The sequence below is a fragment of the Sesamum indicum genome, linkage group LG8 (genome assembly GCF_000512975.1).
Source record: "Sesamum indicum cultivar Zhongzhi No. 13 linkage group LG8, S_indicum_v1.0, whole genome shotgun sequence".
Classification (NCBI taxonomy): domain Eukaryota; kingdom Viridiplantae; phylum Streptophyta; class Magnoliopsida; order Lamiales; family Pedaliaceae; genus Sesamum; species Sesamum indicum.
The window spans coordinates 13,349,031-13,365,685 of NC_026152.1; the positions used below are offsets into that span (position 1 = coordinate 13,349,031).

At 32.3% G+C, this 16,655-nt stretch overlaps 1 protein-coding gene across 2 annotated transcripts; it reads left to right on the forward strand.

Moving 5' to 3' along the window:
• Positions 4,380–16,109, forward strand: LOC105168472 (coiled-coil domain-containing protein SCD2). 2 transcript variants are annotated; one of them, XM_020696397.1, is made up of 18 exons: positions 4,380–4,533; positions 4,651–5,029; positions 5,413–5,582; positions 5,879–5,954; positions 6,062–6,103; positions 6,193–6,255; positions 7,463–7,512; positions 7,585–7,612; positions 7,741–7,815; positions 7,897–8,007; positions 8,106–8,166; positions 8,919–9,035; positions 9,158–9,276; positions 9,890–9,959; positions 11,971–12,012; positions 14,825–14,865; positions 15,257–15,383; positions 15,837–16,109. In XM_020696397.1, the coding sequence occupies exons 2-18, from the start codon at positions 4,667–4,669 to the stop codon at positions 15,953–15,955; spliced, it is 1,674 nt and encodes a 557-aa protein (XP_020552056.1). In that variant the 5' UTR covers positions 4,380–4,533; positions 4,651–4,666; the 3' UTR covers positions 15,956–16,109. The 2 variants fall into 2 exon arrangements, with proteins under 2 accessions (XP_020552056.1, XP_011086869.1); XM_011088567.2 differs by having other exon boundaries at positions 4,396–5,029.

Consider the following 16,655-nt stretch of genomic DNA (forward strand, 5'->3'; position numbering starts at 1 on the left):
TTCTGTAGCAATAGTCGGGACCTTTATTATGTGATATAAGGGATTAAAAAATTGGCTACTTTTAAAAATGTGGGACTGATTTTGCATATTATTCTATAGTTTGGGAATAAATACGTGTACATCATTTTGCATTAAGAAGATCGATCTAAAATATAAATGCTTATAACCTAGAACATACATAGAATTACAAGTAAAATATGATTACGAAAAATTATTGGGTAAAAAAAATACGACTTATGTTTAATGAAAAATTATAATTTTAGTCATATAATTTAGGAGTGGTATTTTAATCCTACATGAATTGATTTGTACAATTTAATTTTATAATTTTAGGCATTTTTATCAATCAGATTGGCTGAAAAGTTATATATTGCACATATTAAATTAAGAATTCCAGTGAAAAAATTAATGACTAAATTTGGGGGGAGGGGAACGATTGAAATTATGAAAATAAAAAATTACAAAATCAAAATATTACCGTAAAAAAATGAAAATACCAAATGATGGAAGTTATAGGATAAAAATGCATTTAACCACAAATAAAAGAAACAAAGAAAGATAAAAGAATGTAAAAGAAAACAAAATAATTATTTCGTGCACGTTCTTGTAGGAATTGCTTTGCCCTTAAGCAATTTTAATTGTAATCAACACCAATCATTAAAAAAAAAAAACCACTGGACCACGTAGCACTAGAGAAAGACACTTTGTAGATTCTCGAATGGCCTTTGTAACAAATTTGCTATCTATTTTTGTTCTGTCCTAATTTGTAATTGATTTGATTTCACATTTGGGAGTTGTTTGATTGATTTTATAATTTTTTAAAAATATTTTGTAAGATATTCAAAAGTTTATAAATTCTATAAAATTGTTCGATAATATCTTTATTCTTTAAGGAACTTATAAAATATTTGTCCGCGCAAATTTTGAATTTGCCAAATTTTTTAAGGGGTGTTTGCTATTAACCCTAAATTTAAATTAAAAGTATTACAATTTATGAATTGATTTTTAACTCCAGATTCTTCGCTCCAATGATTCTTGAGTGTAGGTACGAATGCTTAATCTCCTTTGTGAAAGAAATTACGTGCTACCTTAAAATATCGTAACAAATCCTTGATGACTTGTTGCCAAGAAAAACGTAGAACCTTAATGGTTGCAGAGTTTCGTTATGGCCTCATCATACAAATCATTTCAGCACTGCAACTCACAAACATCTCTCCCTCAAAATTTTCTTCACCCAAACCACACATAATAAAAGCACTCTCTCCGTTGTCTCGAAAATCGGCAAATTTGGAGAAATGATCATCAAAATGTTACCTGAAGTATCTACCATTCACTCTCTTCCTGACTTCGGAGGAAGCCTCTCGCCCCAATTTGAGGTTGAATCAGAACGACAACAATTCCTACGCGGTATTGATGTGAGTAGTGGGGTTTTCAGCGGTGCCTAGATGGATTTCTGTGGTAGATTTGGAGCACGGTAAGGAAAAAATCTACGAATCAATATCGGAATTCAATTTATATGCATCAAAAGATTCGAGGGTAGTGGTGAAAGGAGTGGTTTCGGAGCAGACGGGTTTGAAAATGGGGAATGTGTTGGTCCATGTTGTAGATGGGGTTGTGATGGATGCTGAGTTTGAGGGAGAAGCCATTTTTCACCAGTTCTTGGAGAATGCCGTCTGCTATGGGAGAAAATTTGGGAAAGATGAGTGGAGTTGAGGTGTATAGTCCAATTTTGAAAGGTGCATTAAATGCACATTACACATTACCATTGTAATAATAAGAAATAAGGAGGGCAATTCGCACATTGACTCTCCTATACTGAGGACGAAAATGGAAACATTGAAAATGCGAAAATTGGGCTATGTGGGTGACTAGCTAATCATCAGAATTTTTGAGTGATTGAAATTACTCAAAAGTTGAGTCGAATACCGAGCCAACCCAAATTGTAACAGGCCAACGGAAAAGCAAACAAACAAAATACTATGTGAGACTATAAGGGATATCACTCATAATCACTAGAAGTAAACATGGCCTAAGAAAAATAAATATATATATATAAATACATAAGAATTTTATTTAATTATTGACTTATAATTTCATTTAATTAACACAAATAAGTAATTTATTATTTATTCAATTAACAATAATTAATAACTTATTAGCTTATTGTTGTTTATCAATGTGTAATATGAATGAAAGTATTTTAGAAATATTTAAATATAAAACATGTCAAGAAATAATAAGTTATTTGATTTTAATGGTATCATATCTATTTTATTTATTTTATCCGTAGTAAAAAATTTTATTATGCTAAACACTCTAACATCTTATAAGACATGAAAACATCTTATAAAATATAGAAGCTTATAAGATGTTTTTAAAAAGTTTATCCAAAATCCTCTTACTCAAAAACACCTCTTAATGTCAGAGTTGTTTTTGTATCCAATAAATAAATGCATATAGGGATATTTACCTAATTAAGACGGGAAGTAAATTGTATCTTAAACATATTATAAAATGTTTTAAGAGATTAAAGATATTGAACATAAAAATAGCTCCTACATTAAGAGACTATTTGACTAAGCTTATCTGAAATATTTTATAAATTCTTATATTTTATAAGATGTTTTAAGAGTTTAATAATATTGAATATTATTTTTAAAATAAAATTTTAAAGTATTTGGATAAATAAGATGCCACAACTTATCAAATGTTATGTGTTTGACATAATAAACTTTTCATAATGTAATAATAACTATAAAATCTATTAAAATGTTAGAATTTAAAATTCTATAAATGGATATTTTTGCTTTGTGATAGTTATATAAAGGTAAAGTGAAATAATAACAAAATCGTCAGAATGTTTTATCTAATAGATGTTAGGATTAAAGAGATTAAAAGATCTTATAAAAATTGATAGGTTGAACGTATTTTTTTTTTAAAAAAAAACAGATTATGGGATCATAAACATCTTAGTTTGATTTTGTGGATATCAAAACTTTTGAAATTATCAATCAAAAATCCAAAAAAATTAGCTAATAATTGAGGTTAAAAATTAAAGTTCCTAACAAATTTGGATTTTGCAAATTTTCAAGATGATAAATTCACAATAAACACATAACCAAATATGGGCCTTATGTATTTACAATTGATTGATCCAAGATAAAGTATAAGATTATTATTATTATTATTATTATTATTATTATTGTAAACTAAAATATGTTGAGGTACGATCCCTTGAAAAATTAATTCACATCAAAGTTCATGATATTCAAATCCAACAAACTATCGCACCATGTAAAACACCACAACATACATACAATAAATAAAAATAACCCAAGGCCATTTTATTGGGTTTTTCAACTTCAGAACCCCAATTTTTCTTCTTCTCATTCTTGCAGTTGAGGGTGGAGAAAAATTTTCAATGGCTGAAAAATTGCCAAATAGTGGTGAATTTACTTTCACCTGATAGAGAGTTGGGAAAGTAGATTGATCTGATGAATTAGGGTTAGAGTTTCAACTTCTGCATGGGCATAACTATGTTAACTCGGATTCCTTTATGAGTGAGCAACCGATCGGTTTTTGTTTTTGTTTGGATATGCAGTAGCTAATTCATACAATTTCTTATCCGTGTGGTAGTCGAACTAAAGCGATGGCTGAGAAAAATAGGAATAACAAAAAGGAAATTTGAAATCAAGTAAAAACAGGTACATTATGAAATCTATAATTGAAGCAATAGTTAATTTGGGCGCCTATAACTTACACTATTCCGGCATAGAATTTTGAGCAAAAGAGAGAAATCGGAGAACAACCTGTGACAAGGGTCCGGTGGAGTTCCAACGATTGAGATTGAACAAAATGAAACAAGGGAGAGAGAAGGTGAAGGAGAAATGATTCATTTGACTGACTTTGTACCGAGTTTTATCCTACGTGGGATTAAAATTGTAAATACAGTTATCAATCACTTAAATAATATAAGGTAAGTAAACAAAAATTAATTTGATCATAAAAAATATCCTAAACTAATAAACAAATTACTAAATAGTCAGTTTGAAATCAATCATACACACAATCACACATTAATATTTTATCACTTTATCCCATCACAAAAAGTAAATATGATGTTAGAGTACATATAATATATTGAATATTACATATATATAATTCCAAGCATTCAATTCAATTCCAAAATAAAATTAGTAACTCAATGACTCAATAATTTATTGGATTGTATTCTTTACCCAATTTCAATTTTCAAAAATTGAGGTGCGTGGCTTTTGCCTGACAAATTTTCTGTCAAAGTTGGAAAAAAGTAAAATAAAATTGAAATAAAGGAAGAACAAGTCAAGAGAAAAACAGTTAAAAAAAAGTGAAGAGAAAAACAAAACACAAGAAGCTCATTAGATTAGTAGTTCGTTGAGGTTTAATTATCATCTTTTAATGCAATCAATCACGTACATAAATAGTATATCTTCAGCAAGGAGTCATTATACTATAATCTTACCACGCGTCTACAAATTTTATCTGCAAAATTCGGTATAATTCCGAAAAACATGCCCATTTTTCAGTCGAAGATCTAGGCACACACCACCAACAGCAGTCTTCTCCTCTTTCTTCAACTCACATTTTCGGTTTTAACCCGTTGGATTTAAGGTAATTTGCGGAAGAGATGGAGAGAGTGCGTCAGTGGAGCAGTGAGTCCGGCGGCGGGTCTCCGGCGCGTGGCAGTCATGTGCGGTCCTCGTCCGTGAGTGGCATGTCAAGCATCAAGCGCACGCAGAATTATGCGGCGAAAGCTGCGGCTCAGCGGCTGGCTCAAGTCATGGCTTCACAGGCCGCTGCCGACAATGACGATGATGAGGATGAGGTTGGTGACGGGGACAATGATGGAGATTTAGGGCTCCGATTCAATCCTCCGCTTCCATTGTCTCTCTCCAGGCCTCCTGTCAAGAGTAATGGCGCTAATAATGGTGGTGGCGGGGTTAATCCTGTGATTCCGTCGACTAAGATCAGTAGATCTTCTTCTGATGCGGTAATTTTAAGTAGTCCTTGTTCGGGGTAATGCAAGTGCCGATTTAATTTGTTGATTTAGCAGTGCATTGTGTGTGTAGCTGTGGAGTGTAGTAAATTTCGTACTAATAATGTTGGCTGTGGTTTGGGAGCTCAATCTCAAGGATCAACGTCTAGATTCTTTTCAGTTTGATGTTTGTGAGTTGAGTTGTCGGAATGTGGTATGGTGAGTATATGCGACTGGGCGCCCTTTCGGAAAAAAAAAAAAAAAAGAACTTTTAAGGAGATTTGTGAAATTTCATGTTAGTTTGTTCTTGTGTGTGAACTCTGTTGTGGAGGATGCATAATTCTGAAGCCTGATTGATGCTTCCTTTTCGTTCTATTGTCCGGTACATATCTAATTAGGTAACTCGCAACTTACTGGATGGAGTCCTACCAGCTCGCTCAACTTCAACAGGAAGGCCGTCGTTGTCTATTAGAACAACACCCTCTGCACCTCCTAGTAGGACTTCGTTGAAAACTCCTGCGCCTATTCCACCTATTGATCCTCCTAGCAACCGGCAAAGAGAAAAGAAGTACTTAAAATCTGTCCCTTGACTGATTAATTCTTTCCAAGATCCCAAAATCAAATTGTAGAGTATTTCCTTTTGAATAAAATTTTAATTCATTTAGCTTTTTGCATGCAGTTGAAGTAGTAATTTACCTCTGATATTTAATGCATAAACCATATACTTGGCGTACAGCATTGTGTGAATTTAACTTGATGGTTACCTCTGCATCTAAGTATCTCCCAGTGCTTGCATAATTTTCTTATAATGCAATCTGCGTATGTTATTTTTCTGAACGGACAAGGTATCAATGTGAAGTGCAGGTTTTCACCAGAGTTAGGACAGTTAAATTTAAAAGATGCGGGAGAGGGGCGTGCTTCTTCTGCGCTTCGCGATGAAGTATGGCTTTTATTTGTTATGCTGTTGAAGTGATTTTTTTTCTGTTCTCTTGATGGGAAGGGTAATTTGCTTGTCTCTTCTCAAGATAATGTCTATTTCCTTGACAGCTAGATATGCTACAAGAGGAAAATGAAAATGTTCTCGAAAAGGTGTCTTTCTTTTTATCCTTGCTTTGCTCTTCATTCTGCATGACCTGCAAATCTATATTTATTCATGGTGTCTGAATCTTATGCCACAGCTCCGACTTGCAGAGGAGAGTTGTGAAGCGGCCGAAGCAAGAGTCAAGGAACTTGAGAAACAGGTGATCCAGTGTTGTTCTTTTTTGCCTATCTTTGAATACATATTCTCTGGCTTCTAGTTAATTACTCCCAGAAGTTGTAGCCATTTGGTCTTTGTATGTCATTTTGTGTTTCTAATATGCTCTCTCTCTCTCTCTCTCTCTCTCTCTCTCTCTCTCTTTCTTTGCATCACCCACTGCACACCCACAAGCTTTTCACTGATTCACATAATAAATGTTAACCACTACTAAATGAACATGTTACATATTTCAACCATGAAATGGAATTTTTATCACTTTAAAAGCTTCTTGTTCCTTGTATTTTAAATGGAAAAGTTTTATTTCATCATTTTGGAATGGCTACAACCGTACAAAGTTCTCTGCTTTTCTGGAATAAAGATATTCTTGGCCCAAAATTAGAAGGGTTCAAACCCAAGTCAAGGAGATGATGAGGCAAGGACGAATTATGTTCAACTTAGTCATACAAAATGAACAAATGTGTGGGCAATGATTTAAATTGGAAATGAAATCTTTTAATCATCTATAAAAGTTTTGCCTATAAAATGATCCCGCAATGGCAAATGACATGTGTACTTTATCAACACTTATTTTCTCGACTAAGGAATGGCAATATAACTTTCAGCATAATTAAGTTTCCACTTGTCTTTAGGTGCAGTATATTTCTAGCTCCGGTAGAGAATCACTCTGGATCAGTAAAATGATATTTATTTGGTAGCAGATGTATTCCTTTTGGACTGTATACTCATTTAAGCTTGTCGTTATTATTTGTATTGTTCTATAGTATGTTAAATGCAAAATTCTCTAGTGCCCATTTCCAGGAGCACCTGTATAGAAAGGAAGATAGGCAACCTTTAAGTTTAGCATATTGCATTTAATTTGGCATGGATTTTCGTATTGTATGAATATATAATTTTAAAGTTACCATTCATCATTGTATGAACTCTTGTGGGTACCTGCAACATACTCTCGCATCCTCAGTTTCAAATCTTAATGACCCCTGCGCATTGGCTTCACTAAGCTATTGCTGCTCATTCAAAAATATGCTCCGATTGTACAAGTATGTTATTTTGCTTGAGACAAAGTCAACAGAAATTTTCCCTTTGTTTCCAAATTTTTGTCCTTCACTCCTATTTACTCTCTAGAACAAGTTCAACATCTGTACCAGGAAGCGCCTTTTTCTAATGAGTTCCTTGACATATTATCACTCCAGGTTGCTGCTCTTGGAGAAGGAGTTTCTTTGGAAGCTAAACTTTTGAGCAGGTACATAAAAAGAATAAAGACCTTCATTGTGCTTTCTTCTTACCAAATCTGAGTATTATTAATAACTTTTAGGAAGGAAGCTGCATTGCGTCAAAGAGAGGTAATTCTTGTTTTTATTTGTCTTCACTGGACTTCGACTTCGTGAAGTGGCGCTGCATCTTCTTTGGTAGAATCATTGAGATACTTAAGATCAGAGAATGATAGAGAGAAAACATGGAATTGGTATAGGCTGCACTCAAGGAGGCCAAGCAAGCAAAAGATGGGGTAGATGTGGAAATGTCATCATTACAATCTGCTGTTAAGGTGAGCAACATCAACTGAAATGTATTTACAAGTACTTGTCAACCTCTTGCTTTTAACAATGTGAAATTTTGTTTGAGTAAGATCGCAAAAAAGGAGGCTGCAACTGTTGTTGAACAACTTCGTGGAACTGAATCTGAAGTTAAAGCACTTCGATCTATGACACAAAGACTGGTGTTAACCCCACATGAAATGGTGGGTGGCAACTGTTGTGTTAATAGCACCAACAAAAAGTTTCTAGATTGCTGCTAATGTTACCTACAGTTGCTGTTCTGAAAAGTTTCCGTTTGCAGGAAGAGGTTGTTCTTAAAAGGTGCTGGCTTGCGAGATACTGGGGCTTAGCTGCTCAACTGGGTAATCGATATATCCAAAATGTGTTTCTTGCTCTGGTGTGGAAAGCACTTTGTTTTATGTTAAAGTGCCGTTGGTCAAAGTAAGAAAAGTAACATATAACAAGGATAAGAAACTTTCTTTACTTTCTGGTTTCAATTAAGTTTATTTCAAATGTTTAACCCAATTCTGTGGTTTGAAGGTTCGCTTTTCTCATGCCTATCAAAAGCAAATAGCTAACTTGAAATTGGACCTAAAATGTTTGCTGATTCTAAGTTAGGATAACCCCCCAAGACGAAATTGAACATTATTTCATCTTTTCTTTGTGGTATTTTATTTTCTCTGGTATCATTATTTCATCTTTTCTTCGATCTATGACACAAGAAGTAATATCACTGCACCTGCTAGACTTAATGTACCCTGTACAGGACTGAGGATTTCTGTATTGATCTCTGTCTAGAAAAGATATATTCCAAAAGTATCCACCCTTGAAGTACATGAACTTATGAACTTTCTTAGCTAATACTTCAGGGTATAAAAACTGAAGTTACACTTGATATGCACTTTCTCGACTCCCACCTCAAATGTGTGCCGATTCAATGGGGACCGTCAGATCAAACAAGGAGGAAGTATTATTTAGGGGTGCTGGTGTCTGATATAGTTCCTGAATTTTCTACTCTATGCCTTTAGTTATTTAATCCAAATGCATAAAACTAAAATGTATTTTTATTTTATTCGTCTTTTCATCCCTCATCACAATGTTTATGGCCCTCCAGGTATCTGTGCGGATATTGCTTTGTCAAAGCATGAATATTGGTCATCTTTGGCACCTCTTCCTCTAGAAGTTGTTCTATCTGCTGGACAGAAGGCTAAAGAAGAATGCTGGGAGAAAGGCTAGTTGTCTGTTGCTGATATCAACTTCTAGCCTCTAAAAGCAATTGAAGCTGAATGCTTTTCATGCTTTATCTTGTACATTTGAGATCTAAAACTGGTCTTCATCGCTGACCTTGTGCAGGTGACAACAATCCACAAAGGGGTAAACTTGTTGAGGACTTCAATGATCTCACTGGAGAAGGAAACATTGAGAGTATGCTAACAGTTGAAATGGGCTTAAAGGAACTAGCCTCCTTGAAGGTTTTCTTTTCAAAGATGTGCTAATACTTAAAATTGTTTATGCTTATTGGGAAATTGTTGATTTCTTATCGATGTTTAACTCCCTAGGTCCAATTTTTATTGCTTGTATTTGTTTAATGATCTCTCTGGAGAAGGAAACATTTGAAGCATGCTAATGGGCATAAATGAACTAGCTTCCTTGAAGGTTTTCTGGTCAAAGATGTGCTAACACTTAAAAGAGTTTATGGTTACTGGGGACTTATTCATTTCTTATAAATATTTACACTCTAGGTGCCAATTTATTGAACACCCCAAAATAAGAACTTCCTGAGATGGAAATCATTCTGCAAAAGTACTGTCTCACTCACTTAATGATATAATGCACCTAATTTTTCACCAGGAAATATTTTAAAGATGGTCAAAGTTTTCAGGTTCTGAAACTTATGTGAATTCCATCCCGAGTAAAATGGGAATCACAATGTTGGACTTGGGATAGAAGGAGTATGTTTTAGCAAATGTGGTTGCTTAAAGGAGCATTCATCCTTTTCCTTCCAGTGTAAATCATGCTCCTAGTTACATCTTAATTTGGGTGATGAATATGAAAAACTAATTGTTCTTCTTTATTATCTTTTAGGTTGAGGAATCTATTGTGCTTGCATTTGCTCAACAAAGACGTCCAAACTCGACTAGGACATCATTGACAGGTTCTTTCTTTATAATTTCAGCCACAATTTGCTAGAATGATGTTGCATGTCTATTTCAGTCTTCTAATTTTGTTTGGTCAACACAACTAATCTATTTCAAAGAATCTTCACTGTCCAGTTTCCCATCTCTTGCAGCATACACTGTCAGTGTAACACCCCTTATCTGTAATCTATTGTATTGGACAATAAGTAATATCTTCATTAGATATGTTAACATCACCTATTTGATATATATTCTTAAATTTATCCTCATATAATTCTTATTTTAGAATGGTTATTATTCATAAAAAGTTTATTTGAGTGAATTTGGTGTCAGAAGGAACTATATGGAACTTGAGGGACCAACTCGTAAGTACGGGAAAGCCTAAAGTTGAATGATTGATAAAATATAATTATAATTTGAATATATTAAATTTTATGCGATTAAATTGGATTTTTATTTATCCAAATCTTGTTTTTAAAATAAGATTCAACAATTTTAAACTCTAAAAACATTTTAAAAGATATAGGAGCTTATAAGACATCTAAATAAGCTTAGCCAAACACCCACTAAGTCAATCTGCAATAAAGATTCAGAATTAATGTTCTATTTTCTGTAGAAGAAATAGCAAAGACATTTACTTGTCTACTTCTCTGAATAGAAATAAAAATGTGGATTAATATATTGAAAATATAAAGAGAAAATATACTTATATATTTATCTTCATCATGAACAGGATGTGGAATTTGTAAATTGTGTTTAGATTAATATTTCAATTGAGTGTATAAAAAATACGTGGAATCATACCTACTTCATATTAAATCTATTTGTTAGATGTTGGAGATAATAAAAATAAGAATAAAGGTATTTATGTAATTAAAAAGATGATAAAACAAATGAAATTTGAATTTTTAATAGTATAAAATGAGAATGTGAAGTTTTAAATAAAAGCAAACGGGCAAATTTTTGTATTTTAACATAATACTTCTTATTAGTATATCTCATTTTATATGAATGACTTTTTAATGTTTTAGTTACAAACCAATCTAACTCATCATTTAAATTTAGTTGTGTTATATGTTTATTTTTATCGCATTGATTCTTGATATATAATTGAATGCAATTGTCTCTCATTTTTTTTTTTGAAAAACTTTAAATATTAGCAATATATGATACAAACTATACATACTTTTAATTTATTTATATTTTTATGTGAATAGTTTGAATTCTTTGATCAATATATGTTAATAACATTTAAATATTAACAGATAAAATATAATTATTCTTTCATTTTTTATTAATGTTGAAATATTATAATAATGAGCATCTATAAACTAAATATAATCTAAACAATACAAGAACTTAATAACATGTTTATATACATATGATAGGATTTGTTTTCTTAAGACTATTAATGAAAAATATGAAAATTCTCAACCTTTTTCATGTAACAATCACAAAAATATAATGAATATAAACAAATATAAAGAATTATAACTTAAAGAATTAACTATTAAAGAAAAGTTGACAAGTGAGATCAAGAACAAATTATTCTACAGAAGATATAAATGTCAAACAAACTTATGTGAATATAGGTAGTATGTTTCTGTGCATAAATATATGTGCTAAGAATGAAGAAGAACCAAAATGCAATAGTTAATATTGAATAATGAAGATAATTATACATGTAGATAAATAATAATTACATTTTTTGTTATGTAATGTTCTCATGTATCAAAAGCATAATATATTCTTAAAGGACATTCATGAGAATTATATTAATCTCAATAACTAGAAGGATTTGCATATTATACTAATAAATGTTGTTTATAATATTTGCCACAAGATGTAAAATATCTTCATTTGTTGGGATTTTTGAATGAAAACAAAGATATGAAAAATAGAAAATACATTTGCAATACCGCAATGTGCATACACTTTACTAGCTAGTTATTGTAAAAACCTTCGTTTATATATTTTTGTTTATTTTTTTTTACGTGTCCATTTTCTAAACCTCTTATGTTTTGACAGATTTCAAGTCACCGATTGATCCCAAGTATATGGAAGCATTTGGTAAGCTCTGATGGTCTCTTATTCTGTATTTCCTTTTAGATCTTAGCCTAACACTTTGAAGTTTTCTGCAATTTATTATAAAGGGTCAGTCATTTAGGGATAATGACAGAGGCCTCCATTTGGTATGAATATACTTAGGTTGGATGGATACATGAGTGCTCCTGACATTTGTCATTATCTCAACAAATAGGTCAACTGCTTAGGGTTTTCGACTGAAAATGATGACATCAACAAATCATAAGGAAATAGAAGTTTTCCCTCATGTTGATTAATCTAGGGTTGACCCGACCAAATTACCACCCCATTTTCTTTCTTGACCAAATTACCACCCTTGAGGACAATAACATAAACCTCCCATGAGGCCTTGTCCAAATATCGACCTCTTAAGGTTTTTGAGAATTAGACCTACATCCTCTGGCGTTTTCTAACATATAACTTTGCACTTTGTTATACCATCAACATCATTATTTTGTGAAATCAACAAGTTTTGAGCCAAATGATGTTTATTTGAATTTACAAAAGCATTCCCCCTTTTCTTTTTTGTTTTTCTTTTCTACTGAAAGAGGAGAAAAAAAATTGTATTCCATGTCCAAAAGCACATTAAGAAACATACAACACAAAGAAACATAAAAGAAAACACAACCTAATTAAGAAAGCCATATGGTAACCCATACTGAATTCTAGGGTTGAGGTTTTACTGGTCTTTGCTCCATAGATCACTGTTCCTTTGATTCCATAATGTCCAATATATTACTAGAAACTTATTGAGATCATCATAATCTACTTCAGTACCAGAAATATAATAAAATCATCATAATCATTCTGTAAAAACATATCTCATTGATGTTTTGTTTGTTCATATTTACATAAAACTCCTAGAGATTCCAGTTTATACTAATTTTTTCTTGAGGTTTAAGATTATTAAACTTATGATAAAATTTAAAAATTAGATTCTATTTTGTTGTTTTCTTCTTTCTTAAAATTATGGATCTTTATAAAGTTAAATACACATCTCTTGTGTTTTATTTTTTCTATTTACCTGTGTTCTATTTTTTTATAATTAATAAGTACTGAGTTGCCATTACTACAATAATATAAACAATCAATTAATTACTTATGTTCAAGAACCCATTTTTGAAAGTTAACTCGAATTGTTCAAGTCTGCAGAGAAGGCATAATATATCAAATTGAACTTTATATTTGATTATAATTTCGTATACCTAAATTAAAATTTGGACATCTAGTTTTGTTTATGGCTAAAAGACTTTTTATATATGTAGGACATTCTATTTTAAGGATACATTATAGACAATCTAATTATGAAATAAAAAGAAATTAGAGAAATAAAATTGTAATATGACTAACTTTAGGAGATGCCGACAAACCTCAAGAGAGGTTTCTGTCATCTTAACAAATTGGTAAAGAGTCATTTCATAAAATACGTTAGAATTTTGTCATGGCCGTTAGAAGCGGTGATCATGGTTTTTAAGATAGTACGATACCGTCATATCTAGCCATAGTAGAACGTACAGATTTTATAGTTTTTCTATTTAGTAAAGATTTTGGTATCAACAATTACTGTTTTAGAAATTTGGTATAGTCTCAATTGTACAATTATAGTGCTGGAGAAATACGGATCAAAGCGGTCATATTTAATACAAACACACATGGTCATTCATATTACTCCATATAGATCCTTTTCGTTTTTTTTACTTTTTCTTTTTTTGATAAATTAAATCATGCATTAGAAGGAAATAAGAAGTCTGTACATTGAGGGAGTGACGTGCCCTCATCACACAAAATAGAAGCAAGAAGAAGGATGAAAGGGATGACCTCTTTCCACTTAGACGTTTCAGCCATTTAGCCAGATTGTGTGCTGCAAAATTAATGTTCCTGGATATTTTACAGAATTTCCATCTAGGTCATTTCTTCCAGTATTTCCTAGCATTGGGGACTTCAGTGCTGTCCATGGAATATTCAGCCGGGATCCATGAATCCAGGAGATAGCAAGCAATGAATCACTGTAGAAAATAGCTCAATCCAGTTTTGAATTGTCCATCAATTTAATAGCAAAAGATAGCATTTGCCTCAGCTGCATCTGTGTTCTATGTCCACATATGCAATGTAACAGCAAACATGATAAAGATCCTTTTCACTATATATATTCTTTCTACTACTTGCGAGATGCCAACCACCCATAACTCAAAAGCCTTTAAAGTCATTCACAATTCACATTACCATACTGTTGCAATGTATCATACAACAATCCTCCAATATAATGCTGAGATTGGATTTAGTCTCTTTCTTAATCGCTCTTCATCATTGTTAATTTTATTATTTACCATGTTTTGTGGCTATCTATAGTTGAATTGTCTACTTTGTCCTTTTTCACTTAAATTTATTATTCATTATAATCTTTTATTCACTCAATTTGCTTAAATTTTTTAATCAATTTGATAAACGTGCTTAGTTCTTGAATATGCGCACTCTTTGTTGATACAAATTTTGTAAAATATATATTTGAAAAAGTTCATTAGGTTTTTAAATTAAATTAGTAAATAAATTTATTTAGAACTCATAAAAATCTGAGATTAGAATTTAAGAAAGTTTATATGACGACTGAGCTAGTCCCTGTTGCTTACACTATGCCTGGTTAAGTTTGGAAGTTTTTTCATTTAGCTCAGAATATTAAAAGACGGTCTTTTTGCATGGACATTTTCTTTACTTAATTTGCCGGTGATTGGTGATTCCATTCAACCTCTCAGAAAAAAAAACATAAATGTTCTTCTCTTTGGTTCTTTTTGTTTCCCAGAACTCAGCCCAGAGGAGTCTGAAGATGTCCTGTTCAAGGAGGTTGGTGATATTCCTTGTGTTTCAAGAACTATTATTATCCATCAGCACATTTATTGTAGTTCCTCTAGGTTCATGTTAATAATCATCAGAAGTTAAGCATGGTACGCTTATCAAATTAATTAGCTGTATAATTATATCCTGTTGGAAAGTATGATAGTTATAAGATTCCACTTCAAGTAGTGACAAAATAGGCAAAAAAAAAAATTGAAATCTTAACATCAGTGTCTTCTAAAAATGATGATATTTTAACGTTAAATTGATGATATGCTGTAGGTACTACTCAAAACACTTGTATCTCCATATTGTTTTTCTTTATTCATATATGAAATCATATCCTGTGCTGACCAAATTCCATTCTATGATGTGAAATTATTACAATTGAATATCATAGGCATGGCTTACATACTTTTGGCGAAGAGCTAAAGCTTATGGTATCGAGGAGGAAATAGCCAATAAGAGACTGAAATTCTGGATCAGCCGCAGCGGGCAATCACCGACCTCGCATGATGCTGTTGATGGTTAGTTCACTTGTTTTCCACCCGCCACCATTGGATAGTTATCTTGCTACTCATACAGACACTGTTTTCAGAAGAAACTCTAATATAATCTGCTCTATCAATATTCTTCCCTGCTAATTCTTTAATCTGATCCTTATACGATGAATTCTGTGAATCATAAGGGTTCTCACTGCTAAAGTTCACTATGCATATTATTCTAAAAAAGAAGGGACTTTGAGTTGCATACTTGCATTTAATCTGTTACTGCTGACGTTGAAGATCAATACTATGAGTATGATTTCATTTTAGATATATTTGCTCTTGCATAACCACATGCTCTATTTCAAACACAGTGGGTTTCCTTCTGTCATAGATCAAAGGAATGGTAGAATGAACACGTGACGTGCTGATATAATAATAAACTCTGAACCAATCTGCTTCAATACTAACAGAGAATACTATTTGACACTGCAGTGGAGCAAGGTTTAATGGAGCTGCGGAAATTGGAAATTGAGCATCGACTCTGGGAAGCATCCCGCAAAGAAATAGACCAGGACGATTCCCTTCTTAATGGACGAAAATCTGCTGCATAGTCAGGAGGTTTCAACTCTCTAAGATCCAAAACAATAATGTATTTTCCACTAGTTCTCACTTATAATATATTTACCAGACATAATTTTGACCTTACTAAAGTATATCTTGCCGAGCTATTAATCTCATTTTGTAAGTAGAGTTATTGCGTTTAAATTACTCTTGAAAATTCAGTATCTTATTGTGACTGCCAGGAAATATAAAATGCGCAGTAGTTTTGGTAGGTATGAAAGTTTGCTTAACATCCTGGAGATTGTCTTCCTCCACTGAAAAATTCTGGAATCTTTCTGTCCTGATATCCCATATCTGACAGAATGTTGCTTCAGGTTACTACTATCTGGTATTCTGATGCTAATGATTGACTCGAAAAATTTCATGAATTTCAAATCTTTTCAATCATACGCAACAATAATGTATTACGTTACCTATCTTTGGAAGGTGATCAGTATTTGGTTAGTTGAACGAGAGTGATCTCTATTTTGTGATTTACTTATAAAAAATTAATAAATCCCATCATCCTCAACCTAAAATAATATGGTAATTTTTATAAGTTGGTGGGCTGGGCATCTTATTACCAGCAACAGCAGAAAAATCAAGTTGAGAATGACCAAGCTTGCTTTTGTATTTCAGTCTTTTCACTAACCATAACCACCGTGTTCGGCTCCTTTTGCTTGTGTAAATGGAAGGCCAGAGAAATTTTTA